Source organism: Anomalospiza imberbis, unplaced genomic scaffold, assembly GCF_031753505.1.
Source record: "Anomalospiza imberbis isolate Cuckoo-Finch-1a 21T00152 unplaced genomic scaffold, ASM3175350v1 scaffold_69, whole genome shotgun sequence".
Lineage (NCBI taxonomy): Eukaryota > Metazoa > Chordata > Aves > Passeriformes > Viduidae > Anomalospiza > Anomalospiza imberbis.
The window spans coordinates 89,379-107,352 of NW_027100303.1; the positions used below are offsets into that span (position 1 = coordinate 89,379).

Here is a 17,974-nt window from a genome sequence, read left to right on the forward strand (position 1 = left end):
GTTGTTTTGCCAGCTACATGTCACATAAGTGGTTTTAGCTAAAGTAAAGCTATACCAGCAATCAACAGATTCATTTTTGCAGTCTTTTGTAATTGCAATATTGTTAGTTCGGCGAACTGCGGTATAATTACCAATATATTCTTGACGGCAGCATAGGGTAAGGGGAAATATTTTGGCACACTCCCATTTCTTGGTAGGGCATAATTTTGCTGAAGGGATTTTCAAATAATTTTTTCCTCCTGGCTCCATAAAATTTCCGGCAATTGTGATAGAGGAAGCTTTCTCATGTAGAGATCCTTCCACTTTTCTGCATGCTACCACAATAGTCTCACCAATCGTTCCAGTTAGGGTTCTGGTCCATTCCTTCTGATCCCATCCCCACTCATTTGGACGATATACCTTAGAGTTATGTAGCACAATAGTTGCCAGACTCGGGTGACGACCTTTAGGATATGATCCTAGGGCATTAGTGTGCTCGATGGTAGCTTCAGACCACGGCCACTCAGCAGGGTTCTGGCCAGAGAGTTGTGGTAAGATGCAGAAAAGTATCACCAATTTTATCATGGCTCAGATGATGTTGTCCCTCGAGGTTCTTCTGTAAAGGTAAACACAACAGAAAAGTTCTGCCACTATATGGCAGAAAAGGTTAGAATGATGGAATTATCCAGCGTGTATTTATCCTGTGCTCCTTTCCCAGAGCATCGGAAGCTACCCATGCATATTTATTCAGAGGAGTTTTCAACACAAGTGGTACCTCCCCTACTGTAGGGAGGTCTACCAAAACAGGTTGTCCAGGATAATGAGCAGGGTTTGTGGAATCGTCAGGTCCTTCCAGCACGGAATGATGCTTGGAGCTGTTGGACAAAAAGCAGTGATCTTGGGACACCCATTTACTCCCTATCTGTCATTTACACCTTTGACAGCTTCCCATAATCGGAGGTCCCAATTTCCTTCCTGTGGTTTTAAGAGTCGCTTTAAAAGACCATTAGTCCTTTCTACAATCCCGTTAGCTTGAGGATAGTAAGGGGTGTGAAAAATCCATTTGATTCCTTCACCTTTTGCCCAGTCCTGTACAACTCTAGCAGTGAAATGAGACCCGTTATCAGACTGAATTTCCTGTGGCTTTGGGAAAGTTCCAAACCACCCCTGTAAAGCTTTGACAGTATTGTCCCCAGTAGCTCTTTTAAAAGCATCAGCTTGAACTAACCCAGACACAATCTCTACTCCTACTAACACAAAATGTTTTCCTCCTGATTTCTTAAAGGGACCAATATAATCTACCTGCCATGCGTCCCACAAGCCTTTGCCTTTCCTCAAATGCAAAGGGTCATCTTCTAAAGGGTGTCTTTCCAGTCGCTTGCGACACTGCTCACAGGCTGATATGCACGTTTTACACATTTCTCTAGTAACGGGCCAACCCCGGGCATGAGCTTCCTGGTATAAATCTTTTGCACCTGTGTGCTGCCTTTTTACATGCAGCCATTCTAACAATTGATTCCATTCCTCTGTAATTTGCTCCTTTTTCAGGGGACTAAGCCTTGCTAGCTCATCAGCTTTATTCCATTCTCCTGCTGGATTCCCATCTGTTTGATGAGAGGCTACCCAGCCTACTGCAAAGTTCCCCTGACTTGCAATATTTAATATTTCTTGCCACTTTTCCTTTTGCCATACCGGAATTCTGTTGACTTCCCAATCGTTTTGCTGCCAAAAAGGAAGCCATTCAGTACAACCTTTGTATACAGCATAAGAGTCAGTGTAAATGCAGACCAAAGAGGAATTTTGTGCTTCTCGTTGGAAAACACTCCAGACAGCTACCAGCTCCCCAACCTGTGCACTACCTTCGCCTTCTGTAATTATTTGCTCACCAGAGGAAATGTGAAGGGCTGCTGCTTTATACTTCCACATTTTGCCTTCCCTTTTAGCAGAAGCATCAGTAAACCAAGAATTTGCTGATTGTTCAGGAGAGAAAGGAGGGGCCACTTTGATTACAGAGACTGGTTTATCTTGGCCACTATCCAACTCCTCAGTTTCTTGGATTGCTAAATTTTTTACAGCTCCTTCTGTAATTGTAAAAATATTACAGTAATGTTCGATTTGAGCATACCACTTCCTAACTGAGGCCCTCTGAGCCACCCCGTCAGGAGGGGGGGTTCCACTAGTGACTGTCTTAATAACCTTGAAGGGGCCCCTTAGCACAATAGGTTGTTGACGTGCTATTTTTTCCACTTCAATGAGAGGCAAACTAACCACAAACAGCCCCTTTTCCCAGGTAGTGTATCTTTTCTCAGCATCTCTGAAACCACGAGAATAGAAGCCCACAGGCCTTGTTGGACCCTCAGGTCCCCTCTGCCATATGTGTACTGACAGCCCTGAGGCAGCGAATCCCCATTCTACCTGAAAGGGATCTGTAGGATGGATGGGACCCAATGTTTGATGAGCTGTTGCCTCAAAAATCAGTAATTGCAATGCTTCTTCCTGAGAAGGAGTCCAATCCCATTTTACCCCTTTCCTCAGCAAGTCATAAAGAGGCCTAGCAATTATCGAGAAATCTGGAATGTGTTTTCTCCAGAACACTAATAGTCCCAGAGCCTGTTGGAGATCCTTTCTAGTGTGAGGCATTTTAATCTGATCTAAAGAAGTCAAGGTGTCTGGTGGAATACATGTCATGCCCCCTTTCCACCAAATTCCCAAGAACTTTACTTCTTGGGAGGGCTTTTGAATTTTTTCCGGGGGAATCTGTAAATCGAGACTCTCTAAATGAGAGATTATTTTCTGTTGAGTCTCTCCTACTGCTTCAATTTCATCCCCTCCCACCAAAATGTCATCAATGTATTGGTAAACAGCTACATCATCAGGTTTGGATATCTTTTCTATTTCTTTAGCTAGTGCATGGTGGGCTAGAGTGGGGGAATGCTTGTATCCTTGGGGAAGCCTAGTGAAAGTGTATTGCTGTCTTTCCCACGTAAAAGCGAAACGGTCCCTATCTTCTGGCTGTATAGGTATCATAAAAAACATGTCTTTGACATCTATAGTTGCCATAATAGGATGAGCTTTTTCTTGAATAGATATTATCAACTCGGCTAAATTCGGGACCGCTGCTGTGAGAGGGTCTGTGTTGGCATTAAGCCTGCGGAAATCAACTGTTAGCCTCCATTTCCCATTGGATTTACGCACTGGCCAGACAGGCGAGTTGAAAGCAGAATGTGTGTTAATTATTACTCCCTGGTCTCGCAAATCCTGTATAACTGGTTTGATACCTTCTCTGGCACCAGAAGGTAGAGGATATTGTTTTACATTTGTTATTTTACTATATGGTAGAGAAGGTGCGGTTTGAAGCAACCTAATATTTAAAGGTGTAGCGCCAAAACACCACAAAGATCCTTCTGAGTCCTCCCATTGTCTCCCAGCAAGAACATCCATCCCTAGTAAATTGTTTGGAATGTTCCCAATTACCATTTTGACAACTAATTGATTCTCATCTCCAGGAAGTGTGAGTTTGACCAAGGCTACATTCATAGATTCTGACTTTCCTAGGGCATTTAGAACACAGTATTGTCTCTTAGTTGGAACAACTCCACTCCTCTGAGCATCTTTTTCTGTTAATGCAGAAATTTGTGCCCCAGTGTCAATCAAAAATGTTACAAGAGCACGTTTGGGACCCGTAACAGCTGTAATTAAAATATCTCCTAAATTATTTTTAGTGAGCATTCTCAAGTATACCCATGCTCTGTCCTTTCGCTCACCTGTAAAGGACGGAGAAGTTAGTTTCCCTGAAACTGTGTCAGCTCATTTCCCGAATTCTGAGGAGGGGGCTGAGAGAGAAATGGCCCGCTGACTGGGTTTTGAGAGAGGAGTTGGGAAAAGGTTACTGTTTCTGTGTTTCGGAGGAGATGCTGAGGGAGGGTTGGTTCCTTGCCCGTGTTCTGAGGAGGGAGGGGAAGGAGAGGCGGAGGAAGAGTTGGCTCCTTGCCCATGTTTTAAGGAGGTTTGGGTGGCGTGGGTTGGATTGGCGGATTTGATTTTCGATGGCGCCAATTAGTTATTAATTTCTGTAATTTATCAAGGGGCAAGCCATCCATTATATCTCTGGGGACTCCTTTTTGGACTCCTAACGACCACCAATGCTGGCGGTTAGGGCTTTGTTTTCCCTTTTCTGAATTTTTACCATAAGGAATCCCAATGGACCGAACTCCTTTTGTTTTCTCTGGTTTTTCTTCCAGGGTTTTTACTGGTCCATATTTTCTACAGTAATTAATCAAATCTTCTTCAACTTCACCCCATGTCCAGACTTTACGACTACTGGCAGGCGAGCTGCATTTTGAAGCTGCGGCTTGTAAGGATGAATGGGATGGGGTAAAGTTGGGATCAGTAGATCCAGTGCAATCAGTGGGATTACCCAGGAATCTGTCCAGTCTTTCCACAGGGCTTAATGTCATAATAGTTTTTTGTAAGGTAATGGCAGTAGTTTCTGGAAGCTCACGAATTAAAGGGGTCATTATTTCGGGCTTCACAGGTAATTGCATTGGGGATTCAAAGCCAGGAATTAACTTCTTCTCATGAATCATTTGCAGGCAAGCGGCTTTATGCACACTTTCGAAGAGTTGGTCAGGGGTACTAATTATAGCTATGGGATCTCCCCTTTCTAAGGGGCTCGTTCCCCCGGCCCAAAAAGCCTCACGCTGTGTCAGGGACCATGTGTCACGTTTTTCTCCCGTTGTTAGGAAGACACCATGTCCCCAATACCCACTGGCTTCTTGTTCAGTTAATTTAATTTGATCACCACCAGTGAGGGACACCCGGAAAACATATTCTGTTTCTGATTCGTGTGGGAGGCGTCCGTATTCCTTTTTAAGCTTAGCTAACTCAGTGGCAGTGTATGGTATGTGTTTGGTTGTGATGTGAGGTTCGAGATCATCATCACTGAGATAATTATACTCTGTTTTAATTAGGGGTCTCAAGTGATGGCAGCAATGTTCCCCACAATTATTTGCTGCTTCAAGTTCCTTTTGGGGGTAAATCTGTCTAATGTGAGTAGTTTCCTTCTCCTCTGTTTCTGTAGGGGAATCAGCATTGTGTGATTTGTTAACATGTTCTTCTGTTAAGGCAGCTTGCAATGCATAAGTCACATTTCTTGCTTCATGTAACTGTTTTTGTAAAATTTCTACTAAGTTTTGAAGGGAGTCTATTATTATTTCTTGCTCACTTCTTCGTTGTGAGCGAGTTTCTACGGCTGCCTTAAGACAAGCTCCCAAAACTGAGCATAAGATGGTTTTATTCTTGCCCAGTTTGAACTTTGTATCATGTTGTAAAGAACACACTCTATCAACTACATTATCCAAATTAAACCAATTATTTTGTGCCCATTCCTCTCCTCCTGGAGAAGGTTTGGCATTATATTTAGCTAGTAGAGCATAAAGCCCAACTTTAGCTTTATCATTAAGGTTATCACTCATTTTGTGAAGGGACCAAAACCACAACAGGGAGGTACAAACTTAAGTTCCACAAACCACACAGCCCTCGCTGTGTCGCCCTTCGCTTCCCTGGGTGGGTGAAGGGACAATAATGTGCCTGGGAGGCTCTGCTTAGTTTCTTCAAGTTGTCCCTTCCTTCCCAGAACAGATACACACAACAACAATAACAAAACAACAACAAAACACAGTGTCCCACCTTTTGCACTAAGGGATCTTATGTGAATTTCCAAAGACAGTGTGGGTGCTTTTTCATTTGCAACCCTCCTGTCTAGACAGAAATCCTGTCCGTGACGCCAATTTAATGTCACGATCCGCTTTTTGCGGGGTGTCGTGATGGTTCTTTTCACCGATCCCAAAAGTACAAAAAGGCAAACAACAAGGGACTATCAGTTAATCACAACAAATGCACCTTTATTAGGGGCCAAAACAGTATATGCGATAGTGGGGATCAGAAAGGAGATAAAATAATAGAGAGAGAGAGAGAAGAGGGGGATGGGAATAGCTACCAACACAGGCGAGATCCTCAGTGGTCCGGACGATGGGGATCCGTCTGTCGTGTCGGGGGAGTCTCCGAAGTTCTGGTCGACTCGGGGGTCCAGTTATAGTCCACAGAGGAAAGAGGGGGGAACAAGTGTAACAATGAAAGTCCATTGTAATCGCCACGAGGGAACAGGTGAGTCCACAGAAACCACCAAAGCAAGGCGAATAAAATAAAGAATAAGTCCATTGAAATTACTGAAGGGAAACAGGTCATGTCATTAGTGGTCAGACCACCAATTTCCCCTCCTCCCTATAGTAGGGGTCTCAGTCTCAGTCCTTGGGAGGAGGGTTCTCATTCTTTATTTGTCACAGTGGTAACGAGGCAGATGAGGGGTCTTCAATGAAGGACCACGGGAGTCCCCCCAAAAGTTCCTTGGGCTTAAGAACGGATATTAGAAGCAGGCCGCGCATCAGGCTGTCCCGTGCTGGGTCCATGTCAGGTCTTTGCCAAGTCCTTGCCAACTCCTTGCCAAGTTCTTGCCAGGCCTTGTTCGGAACAGCTAGCATGATGGTTCAGTGGTTCCACCTGCACTGTGTCCTGTTCTAAGTCGGAACTGCAGCGGGGGAAGGGATTCTTTCTCGTGGCAATCTGAAGGCAGAATGGAGAACAAGGGGCTTCAGACGGGCTCTTACAAGCACCAGCCCCAGAGCGGCCGCGCTGCGCTGGCAGCACCAGTCCGGAGCAGCGCGGGCCCAGCAGCGCCGCACGCTCTCATTGGCTCCGAGCACTTTTGGGCACCGATTGTCGAGGCTCTGCCACACAACCGATGGCTCATCGACTCCTCCAGCAGGATCTCCGAGGCTTTTCCTCCTCCTCCATCCAGCCACACCCAGGGAATGACAAATCCTGCTTTGGGGAAAACCAAGGTGGGAGGGCCTTGGAGTAGAGGCTCCACACTGCCCAAGTCCATCCCTAGAAGTCAGCAGGAGTCTTGTGTCCATGGAAATCTCCACTATATCAAGGTTCAGCCCAAAACAACTCTCCCAGGACTTCCCGATCTCTGATCTCTCCACTTTTGGGGTGCCAGAGGTTTCCTTTCCTTGGGATGATGGGGGTCCAATGGCTCCAGGGGTTCCCCCTTCTCTGGCGTCCTGCTTAGGGATAATCCAGGGGCTGTTGGGGGTCCATGGGGTCCCTTCTCCCCTGATGCTCTACTTTGAGATCCCAGGGGTCCCTCCTCTCCAGGCTCCCCCCCTTTCCAGCCAGCCATGGGTCCCCCAGCTCCAGGAACACCCCTCTCTACTCCCCCCACTCTGGGGGTCCCAGGAGTTCCCCTCCTCTGCTCCCCCAGGGGTCCCCAGGACCAATGTCCTCCCCCTGGTGACCCTGGGCAATGGCAACGTGGACTCCCAAAGATCCCCCCAAGGGTCTCAGCTTTGGGGTCCTGCAAGATCCAAACCTACACACACACACACACACACACAGAGAAAAAACCCTCCCAGGGTTTATTTGGGCCTCCCAGACGATATTTGGGGCTCAATTCCACAATCTGCAAGCTCCAAACACACCCCAATAAAAAAACCCTCTCAGGGACCCCCTGATAGATTTGGGATGAGCTCCCCCTCCCCTCCCACATGCAGGATGAGCTGGAGGCGATGGTCCCGGGGTCAAGGGTGCTGCGGCCACGGGGGGCACTGGAACCTCCTGTTTCTCCTCCTTTTCCTGCTCCTGCTCCTCCTCTTCCTGCTCCTCCTCTTCCTCTCTCCCTCCTCCTCCTCCTTCCTCATCCCACCTCCTCCCCAGTTCCTGCCTTCTCTATATTTAGAGTGGAGAACCTTGCTTGTTTTTAGAACGAGAACAAAGATCCCAGAGGGAACACGGCTTGCTGATTTTAGCCAGAAGTGTCAGTGACTAAAGGTCATGTTTGCTCTGCTTTGGTGCCATCCTTGTTCCTCCTCAGTGTTCAGGCTGGGCTATGGGGTGTCCTTGTTTGCTGCATTTTCAGAGCTCCTCCTGGATCCTTTGGGCAACAGGCTGTGCCCTGGGAGGGCTCTTTGTGCTCCTTTGTGACACAGGAGAACCTTCCAGGCGGTTTCTGCGTGAGCTGCTGCTGTGATGTCACAGGAGCACTGCCACGTCCCCGGGGTGTTCCCGTTGCTGTGGCACACGGAGGCCTCAGTGTCCAGAGTGGCTCTGGGCACTGCTCGTTGCCGGAGGATCCTCCTGCCCGAGGCATTCTCAACAGCCAGCCCAGCCCTGACGGGTGTCCTTCTGTGCCTGCAGGGCTACAGTCTGCAGACGTGTGCAGCGCAGCCAAAATGATCCAGCACGTGGCTGCTGCAGTTTGCACGCTGTACTCTGTGGCGTATGCGGGGTATTTTTTAACCCACTTGGCACGTAAGTCGAGGTTTTCCCTCGGTGCTGTGGCTTTGGGCTTGCTGTGTGCTTGCTGTTCTTCCTCTGGGCCTGAGCTGACTTTGTAACCAAATTGCCATGAAGACACCATTGCTTTGGGAGAGCTCCTGGCAGCAGCTGCAGCTGGAAAAGGGGGTGTCTGCAGCCAGCGGGGCGTGCACAGCATTTGCAATGAGCCCTGGGGGGTTCTGTTCCCTCACGCGGGGAGTCTGTGGCAGCAGAGCCTGGAACTGCCTGTCCAGCCAAGAGCTGACCCAGCCCAGTATTTTGTGCTGTTCTCTTGCTGTGCGAAGGGACTGTGGCTCCTGGAGGGACGCTGTGAAAGCAAAATGCTCTCTCGGGGTTGCCTTGCTCCGGGGCATTTCCCACCACAGGCAGTTTTTTCCTGACAGCATCTGGTTCATGTTCCCTCTCCCGTTGCAGGTCACCTCATGAGTGGATCCCGAGCAGCTCCTCCTTCGGTGAGTGGGAAAGGAACCTTTGGTGTTTGGAATTGTGCAGCAAGTTCTGAGCTCGGCATGTGGCAGCCGAGTGCCAGCCTGGGAGGCTGAAGGAAAGTTCCTGCCAGTGTCCTTGCAGCAGCAAAGGGATCCCTGGGAGTTTTCTCCTTTTCTGCTGAAGAGCTTTTGAAGAGCTGCAGGTCTGGTTTTGCAGGCAGAGCATTGCTTGCTGGCTTTAGCCATGGTGGAATATGGAATTCCCAACAATAAGGGGCAATGTGGACTTTAGCCCATTGTTAGTTTGAACAGCTCCAAACCCAATTTCTGCTTAGTGCAGCTGGATGTGCAGCTGAGGGGAAATAAGGTGATAACTGATGCAGAACTTCCCGTCCCTCACGCTGCCGTCTGTCCACAGGACACAAAAGCGGCACCAGCACCTCCTCTGGCTCCCTCTGCTTCCAAAGAGGAGCCCAAAGAGGAGGAAGGCAGCAGTGAGCTTCCCGCTGTTCCGGGGGACGATGGTGAACGTCCCTCAGTGCCGGGAGATGACAGTGAACTTCCCGCTGCTCTGGGAGACGAGGGCGAACATCCCGCGCTGTGGGAACACAACGGCGAGGCTCCCGCGGTGTGGAACAAGGACAGTGGACATCTCCTGGCGTGGGACGAGGACAGAGGATATCCTGTGTCTTGGGAAGAGGAGGGTGAACTTCTCCCAGCATGGGAAGCGGACAGTGAACGTCCCCTGGCTTGCAAAGATGATGGCGAACCTGCAGCATTTTGGGAAGAGGACGGAGAAGCTCCCTGTGCTTGGGAAGAGGACACTGAACCTCCCTCGGCTGTGGGATCCTGGGCTGAACATTCTGACAGCAGCACAGCCCTGCAGCCAGAGGGGAGAGGGGAGTGGTGCCTGATGCAGCTGAGTACGTCTGCTCTGTTCCTGTGTGCCAGAGCAGGGTGCTGTGTGTGTGTCTCGGCATCAGCTGCACCCAGTGCTGCTCTGCAGCTGAATGTGCCAGGGTCATTTCTTGTCCTTCCCCAGCTGAGACCAAGGGGCTGACGGCCCCAGGGAGGGGGGCTGCATTCTGGCTCTGCTGCAAGGCGGGGTCTCACTCTGGGAGGGAGCGTCTTCCACGTGGTTTCTTTCAGGGAACACCGTGAGCCTGGCGGAGCCTGCCGAGAAATACCTGGAAGTGGAGCAGATTGGCCAAGGGTAAGTGCACGGCAGTTACTTCTGCACAAGCAGGCCCAGGTGTTGTGCTGGTGCAGGATCAAGTGAGAAGTCAGGAGAGCTCCAAACACCTCCAGACACTGGGGCGCCATCCTGCTGTCCCTCAGTCCTGATCAGAATTGATACCTGTGCTCAGAAGGCACCGTCAAAGGCCCCTGAGGCTGGCAGTGTCCTGCCTGCAGCAAGGAGCAGGACCTGGAAGATCTTCTGTCTCTGGAATTGGATTGCCTAAAAGAGCCACTCACCATCTGGTGACGGTCAGAAAACAGTTCTCAAGGAGATTTCTTTCAAATATTTTGCTTCAAAAAATATCCTCGGGTCAGGATTATCAACCTAATGGTTTAGAAACAGAAACCAGAGATGAACTAATAAGTGCTCTATTCTAGCACAGGTAGTAGAGCCCATACATTCAGTAACAGACACAGAGCTGATGCACTCTGGGGGAAAATGCATCACCTGCCTAAAGGCAGGGCCCTTGTGGATCCTGCAGGTCTTAGGCAGGAAATGGAAAAGGATGAAATGCATTCTTTTCCAGTTCTTTAGACACCCATTGCTCACTTCAGGTTTTGAACTAAAGCCATGCACCACGGACATTTGGGATTTGCTCCAGCCCAATTCCTTGGTGTTGGGCCTCACTTTACTCTGGCACACCTTGCATGGCAGAGGGCTGGTGGCTGCTGCGCTGTTGTTGGAAGGGTCGATGCCCCCAGGTGTTTGTGAACGCTACAGGCAGCAGAGATCTCCTGTCTGGGCTGGCTTTCACTGCCAGGGCCTAAAGCGCTGCTTCTTTCTTCTCTGCTGTTTTGTCTCCAGGGCTTTTGGAACAGTTTCTAAAGGACTCGACAGGGCCACTGGAGGAGAGGTCAGTGTCAACACGCCCAGCACGTCTGGCAGCTCTCCAGGGCTCTCCCCTCTGCTGGAAGCTGTGGCTGCAGCTTTGGGGGCCAGCAGAGCTTTCCTGCACAGGCTGCTCCTCTGCAGGCAGAGCCGTGTCAGCCTGCAGAGCACAGCTGGGACAGACTTGGTCCTTCTGAAGTGCCCAAAGGAATGCAAGGAGGGCAATGGATGTGTGTGTTTGCTTTGTTGTGCAATCCCAGCCAGAGCAGTTGCATCTGAAATCATGACCCAATCCCATAGAACTGCTAAAGGGTTCCCGGCTGTTTTGCTCTGTTTGCACAGAACCAGAATTACCTCCTGCTTGCAGAATGTGTTTGAACAATAATGAGAGTGTTGAGGCCATTTGAGAAGACTGTAGGTGCAGAAAATGTGGTTAGAGCTTGGAGGCTGACAGCTGAGGGGCCATTTCTGCAGAGCTTGCAAGGCCAAATGTCTCTGGCCATGTGTCCTGTAAGCAGCCCCCAGCGAGCAGAGCAATGGGCTGTGGGAATGGCACTTGCTGAGCTCTGGTGTCCCATCCCAAGGCAGTTGGGCACAGCCCGGCTCCGTCGCCCCAAAAAGACTCGCTCCGTGTTTGCTGCGGCCTCCTGCCACAGACTCCTCCAGTTAAAGGTCTGCAATGTCCCTTTAGGTGGCCATAAAGAAAATGAGTCTGAGAGGGCAGAACAGGGAACGAGCTGTGAATGAGCTCCTGCTCCTGAAGGACAAGAAGAACCCCAACATTGTCAGCTCTTTGGACAGGTGAGTGCTCCAGGCCTTATCCCGTGCCCGGGCCCTGCCTTAACCTTTCCTGGCGTCCGTAGTCTGTAGCCTGATTTGAAAATGCCTGACCCAGCCGTATCTTCCCAAAACAACAGCCTGGCAGTTCGCTCCCTCCGTGTGCTTTTGTTGCTTTGGTTTGGTTTTCCCTTCAAGTTGACCCTGTTTTCTGTGTCTTACAACAAGTGCTGGTAAACCACAGCAGAAATTATTTCCCTTGGCTTCTTCTTCCCAGCCCTTTCCCTTTGCTACAGATGCCAGGAAGACCAGGTTCTTGTTCCCAGAAATGCCTCGTTTGCCCATTTGTCACTGGCCTTGCCTGTTTCTGAAGGGACTTTCTGAAAGGTTTTCTGACCCCTTTTGTCCCAAGTGCTGCCCGGCCTCCTCCCCTGGATAACCCTGGGAGCTGTGTTGCCTTGTTCTGCAGGGAAGGGTGGAACTGATGAGTTCAGAAGCTGAACCAGCTGGGGGCCAGTGTTGTGGTTCCACATTGATCTGGGCCTTTGCTAAACTGCATTTTTCACCTGCTTGCCATCTCAGGCCTCTCCTTTCTCACAGGGGTCTCCTCCTTTAGACTGTGCAGATCCCAAGGGCTGTGCAGCCTGGCAGGAATGTCTCTCCATCGGGTTCTGTCCTCATTGACAAGTGACCTGGCAACAAAACTCCACTCCAGGCTTTTCCATGGGGGAATTGAGCACTGCACATTGGTCTCCATGCCACTGCTTTCCTCTTCCAGCTTCCTTGTTGATGGAGATCTCTGGCTGGTGATGGAATACATGGATGGAGGAACTTTGCAGGACGTTGTCAGACAGACACGCATGGCTGAAGGAGAGATGGCAGCTGTCAGTCGGGAGGTGAGGGATCCTGCCTGTGACTGCCCTGCCTTGGACACGATGGTCCTTCCCAAGAGGGCGTGAGAGCAGGAGTGGCTCCAGGCTCAGGGCTTTGTTTCTCTGTTGTTTTTATGAGCTGGAGAAGAAAGAGCCCCTGCAGTGAACGGCCTGCCAGCAGCACTGTACTTCTACTCTGTTCTTGTTCTCTTTCCTGCTGTTGTGGCACTCTCTGTCTGTTTTGGATTTGATGTGCTGTTCTCAGCTTTGCCTTGAACCGTTTGCCTGGAGCTTGTCTGCACTGCACTCCTGGCCTGTCAGAGCAAAGTCGCTGCTGGCAGAATTCTAAACTGTCCTTTCTTGTGTGATATATTCCGGCCATTGGTTTTTACCCTCGTGTTTCTTGTTCTCTCTCAGTGTCTGCAGGGCCTGGATTTCCTCCATTCGAACCAGGTGATCCACAGAGATCTGAAGAGCTCCAACATCCTTCTGGGAATGGACGGCTCTGTCAAGCTGGGTGGGTGCTCCTGGCCAGGCACGGCGCTCCCGGGGTGCGGCTGTGGGGCTGCTTCCCAGTGACGGCCAGAGCCCCACAAGGGCTGCTGGGGGCACTGCCCGGCCCCTGCTGCCAGCTGAGAGCGGCTGCCCCTGCAGAGAGCTCAGGAGAGGAGCAGGCTGTCAGGGGAGCCTTTGCTCTGGGAATGGCCCTCCCAGAGGGGCAGGAGTTGGAATCTAAAGCTGCAAGGGAATCAGTAAAAGCCACTGCACGAAAGCTGAGGGTTTCTTTAAGGGTCCAGTTCAGTTCCATCTTTCCTTGGCTGCAGCCTTGAGAACTTTTCCAGCTGAATTCACTGCTTCATTCTTAGACTGAGAGCGGGGAGTCTTTGTGCTTGGTTTCCTCATTCCAGCTGCCTTTGACAGTGTTTGTTTCTGTCCTCAGCTGATTTTGGCCTCAGCGCTCAGCTCAGCCCTGAGCAGGACCAGCGCAGCTCCATGGTGGGCACTGCTCACTGGATGGCCCCAGAAGTTGTCACCAGTTCTCCTTACGGCCCCAAGGTGGACATCTGGTCCTTCGGCATTGTGACCATCGAGATGGTGGAAGGAGAACCTCCTTACTTCAAGGAAACGAGGGCCATGGTAAGAGGCCAATTCTCCCGTGGTTGCAGCGGCCTGTGAGCACAGGGTGACCCTGCACTGGGAGCAGCAGCTGGAGGTTTCTGCACATGGGGAAGGGAATTCCCAGAGGACTCGAGCCTCAACACAGACACATATTCTGCAGTCTCCAGACACAATTTGCTTTGGGATTTATGTTGTTGCATTTCTTCTGGCTGTGAGGATGACCTGAAAATGTGAAGCAAGTGCACCAGCTCTTTACAATGGCTGTGGCAGCACCAGGGTTAGGGTTTTTTGGTTGGCATAGAAAAATGAGCTGTGAGCAGCATCTCTGCCAGGGAGGAAAATGCCCCTGGAGCTGGGGCTGGGAAGCCGGGGTCGATGTGAGCACTTGTGGGTGGGAAGGAAGCTGGCAGAGCGCTGAGTTTGCTTTTCCTGCAGGCTCGCGCTCTGATCCGGCAGAACGGGACCCCGCAGCTGCAGGAGCCCAGGCGCCTGTCGGCTCTGCTGCGGGACTTCCTCGAGTGCAGCCTGGAGCCGGACGAGGAGCGGCGCTGGTCTGCCCAGGAGCTGCTGCAGGTGAATGCCAAGCGGCTGCAGGGGAAGCAGCAGCGCCAGGGAGGGGTTTTCTTGTGGGGCCCCCTCCGATGGTCTCCGGTCTCGCTGCTTTCCACACGCAAAGCAAGCAGAATCCTCGCCTGGTTTGGCTTGGCAGGGGCCTTTCGAGGTCATCTGCACCTGGGGCCCCACAGCGAGCAGGGCCATCTTCAAGCAGCTCAGGTGGCTCAGAGCCCTGCCTGACCTGAGCTTGGATGTTTCCAGGGAGGAGGCATCTCCCACATCTCTGGGCACCTTCTGTCAGTGCTTCCCCACTCTCCTGCTAAAAAAATTCTGCCTTAGATCTCATCTGAGCCTGCTTCCCTCTCCTGAGTTTCAGACCATTTCCCTTTGTCCTGTTGCAACAGAGCCTGTGAGGAAGTTGACTCTGGAAAGTAACGGTTAATTTCTTTCTTTTTTCTCCTTTGGGCAGCACCCATTTTTATCATCAGCCAAGCCTCTCTCCAGCCTGACCCCTCTGATCACCGCAGCAAAGCAACTGAGGCAGCAGAGGAGAAGATGAAGCACTGGAGGACAGCGTTTAGTCACAGTAGTTAGTTAGGACAACTAGTTAGTTTTGGTAGTTAGCAGTGCTAGTTAGTTATGGTAGTTAGTAGTGCTAGTTGGTTAAGGTAGTTAGGACAGCCTGTTTGTTACGGCTCTTATGACAGCCTGTTTGGTATGGCAGTTTTTTGAATAAAAACTCTCTTAAACCTCAACTCCCTTGACGTGTCCCTTCCTTCTCCCTGTGTGACTCAGCTGCCCGGAGCAATGTGAGGGGAGAGCGGGCCCAGCCTCGCCCAGAGCTGAGCCCCAGCAGAGCCCTGGCAGAGCCCAGAGCAGCCTCGGCATCTGCAGAGTCAGCCTGGAAGGAGGCGCTTGGAGCCTTCTCGGCTGCACCCGACTCTTGGTTACAAACTGTGGGTGGTGGAAAATGCCACCGGCTCTGCAAGAGGGCAGAAGGGGCCCGGGGAAGGCCCAAGTGCTCCATGCAAGGGAAAAACCTGCCCTGGGTTTGTTATAAAGAACTATGTAATTGGTGGCTTTTGCTATTTTGTCTTGACTTCTGCAACTTATTCCTAATCACAACGATTTTGATACAGTACAGTTTGTAATCACTTTTAACTACTTTTGCTGTAGTATAATTTGTCAGCATTTTGTGGCCAGTGCCCTGGCCCCTGTGTCGCTCAAATCCTCAGAACATCATTCATGGATGATATTTTAGTTTGTGGACAGTGTGAAAAACATACATTATAGTTTTGGCTTTTGCAAAGTATTGAAGTGGATGCTACGTGTTGTGCATTAGAATGTTAACTTTTGCAGAAGTTGCTGCAGTTGTGAAATAATAACTAATGCTTTTATTTTTGTAACTTACTGACAAGAATAACTCAGAGATATTTGTGAAACAGCTAATGTTGATTTAAAGTATTTGTGGAAGTAGCTAAAACCGTCTGCATGGCCAGATAACATTTAAGGAACGGGTGTGATGAGGACCCCTGCCGCTGACCCTTCGACTGTCAATAACTGTCGCCTGCTGATGTGGAAACCCAGGGCACTGGGAATATTTCTCTGTCTGCTCTGGGGTGCCCTGACCCCCAGGGGAGCACTGACTTTGACCCTCGTTCATGGAGAAAACTTCCAAAGCCTCAAGGTAAACTAGAAACCACAAAAGTGTGAAAGAGATTGTAGAGAATTGTAGAGAGTAGTGGAGTATGTCACATGGGTGAGACATTTAGGTTTTAGGATTTTTAGTATGTTATAGATGGGTTCAAGATGGAGGATATAGGGTGTTGTCTTGAGTTCCCTTCTTCTTTCTTCTTCCTCTTTCTTCTTGCCTTTAGCTGGTATCTTGTAAATGGGTAGAAAAATCCACATGAAAAATCCGGGTCTTTAGGGCTCAGTTATTGGGTTAGAAAGGAAAATAATTTAGGTGTTTCTACTTAATTGGGTAGCTTAGTTTTTGATTAGACTCAAAAGGCCTTGTAACAAGAGATTGTTAGTCACTTTTGTGCTGTTTTTCCTGCTCGCAGAGTCTGGTGCAGACAGTGTGATGAAGTTTTGATAAGATAACAATAAACAGAAGCTGAAGACCAAAGAAGTCCAATGCGTCTCTCCTTCCTGACACAGAACTGCTCCAGGAGGGTCTCCCCTGCCAGGGGAGCCCCCAGGGAGTTGCCCAACTTGGGGCCTGCAGACTCACAGCTGAAACCAAGGATCAGGGGGCTGTTGTGAGGAAGTGACACACAACCCTCAGAACAACAATCCACAATTCCTGCACGTACTCTAGAAAGGCGGGTTGGGGCTCAAACCAACTTAAAGAGTTCCTGAAACAAGTAAACGAGTTCAAATAAAGGTTTGAATACGTATAACCTTTATCAATATGTTTTTGAACAATAAATTGGAAAAAATAGAAAAGAAGAGTTGCTATGGCTAACCAGTGTGCCTCTGGCCATTGCCAAACACCCACCACTGTTATTGATTTGTCTCTAATTATGCCTTCTTAAAGTTTTGAAAATTCTAAAGCATGAGGTTCGTTTCTCACCAAACCCAAGGTACTCACCCCTTGCTTTCTTGCAAGCCATTGCCAATCCTCAATTTCATCTGGGTGGAGGAGAATGACGCTGCAATGAAAACAAGGAAAAGGAAGATGCACTGCTGTGGAGGCCCAGGAGCCTACCATCAGAATCTCAGTCCCTCAGCTGCGGAGGACTCTGAAACAGGGACCAATTATAAAAGGGTTGCTGGACAGGAAGAAATGCAGATCCCAACCAATGTGGTTAATCCTACATTCTCCCTTTATTGTTTACAGACAGTAGTTTTTATACACTTCCAGATAGTTTACAATCGTGAGCACACTCTCATTGGCAAGCAAACATTGTTTGTTAGAAGTGCTGTATTAACATTTTGATAGAATGGTAAATGTAGTTTTGTAGTTAAAATGAAGATTTAGTAGTTAAAGTAGAAACTGTGTATGTGTTTTTTTTTTTTTAATAATGAGATACTGGCTTCGAGATAAGTGTCACAGAACACCCAAATCCTCCAGAAAAGAGGAATTTATGGGTTTCTTATCAGAAGAAGGTAATTTCTTCAGGCCTTGCTCAGACTGGAAGACGCCGTCGGGATTAAAAGAAGGAGTTGACCTATTCCAGAGAGAGTTTCTTATTTTAAATAGAATGTATGCATAACCATGAGGTATGTATGAATATGCAACAGTGAATGGATCTTAAGAGTTATTCCTTTGTTCACAAAACATGCCTGTCCTTGCTTAAGTGCCCGAGAGCATCCAGACGTCCGTAATTCTTTGTTTTTTATTGTCCTGTAATTACACGAACTCTGAATTTTTATTACTCTAATTGTATTACTATTTTTATAACCATTTCATTATCACTAAACTTTTAAAAGTTGTAAAAACAAGTGACTGGCGTTTTTCCCGCTGCAGCACTTGGAGGGGGGCTGTGCCCCAGGGGATGGACTCCGGTTGGAGAAGTTCCTGGAGAAGTCTCCGGTGGGAGAGCCCGCAGGCTGCAGCAGGGGAACGACTCCTGTCCCTGGGCAGAGGGAGAAGCCACGGGGGATGAACTGAGCACGGCCCCATTCCCTGTCTCCTGCACTGCCGGGGGAGGAGGTGCAGCTGGAAGGAGGGAGGCGTGGGGAAAGCTGCATTCAAGGCTCTTCACTGACTTCTCATTGTCCTGCTCGGAGCTTTTGGAGTTTTGTGCCAGAAATCTCTCCCCTCCCCCACT

The 17,974-nt window shown here is 49.4% G+C and overlaps 1 protein-coding gene across 1 annotated transcript; it reads right to left on the reverse strand.

The window, feature by feature from the left end:
* Positions 1-567: 567 nt before the first annotated feature.
* Positions 568-16,813, reverse strand: LOC137467597 (uncharacterized). Its single transcript, XM_068179074.1, has 5 exons — positions 16,792-16,813; positions 4,397-5,053; positions 4,230-4,330; positions 1,672-1,730; positions 568-595 (listed from the first exon to the last, which is right to left on the reverse strand). The coding sequence occupies exons 1-5, from the start codon at positions 16,811-16,813 to the stop codon at positions 568-570; spliced, it is 867 nt and encodes a 288-aa protein (XP_068035175.1).
* Between the last annotated feature and the right edge of the window lie 1,161 nt (positions 16,814-17,974).

Bases quoted from the DNA above. Each gene is read 5' to 3' on its own strand.
- LOC137467597 (XM_068179074.1), bottom strand. From the start codon at position 16,813: ATGGCTTGCAAGAAAGCAAGGG. The intron at 5,054-16,791 runs GTGAGTACCTTG...ATTCCCCTACAG, and splicing joins GGCTTGCAAGAAAGCAAGGG to AAACAGAGGAGAAGGAAACT. The intron at 1,731-4,229 runs GTAAAAACCCTG...CTGTATACAAAG, and splicing joins ACTGTAGAAAATATGGACCA to GTTGTACTGAATGGCTTCCT.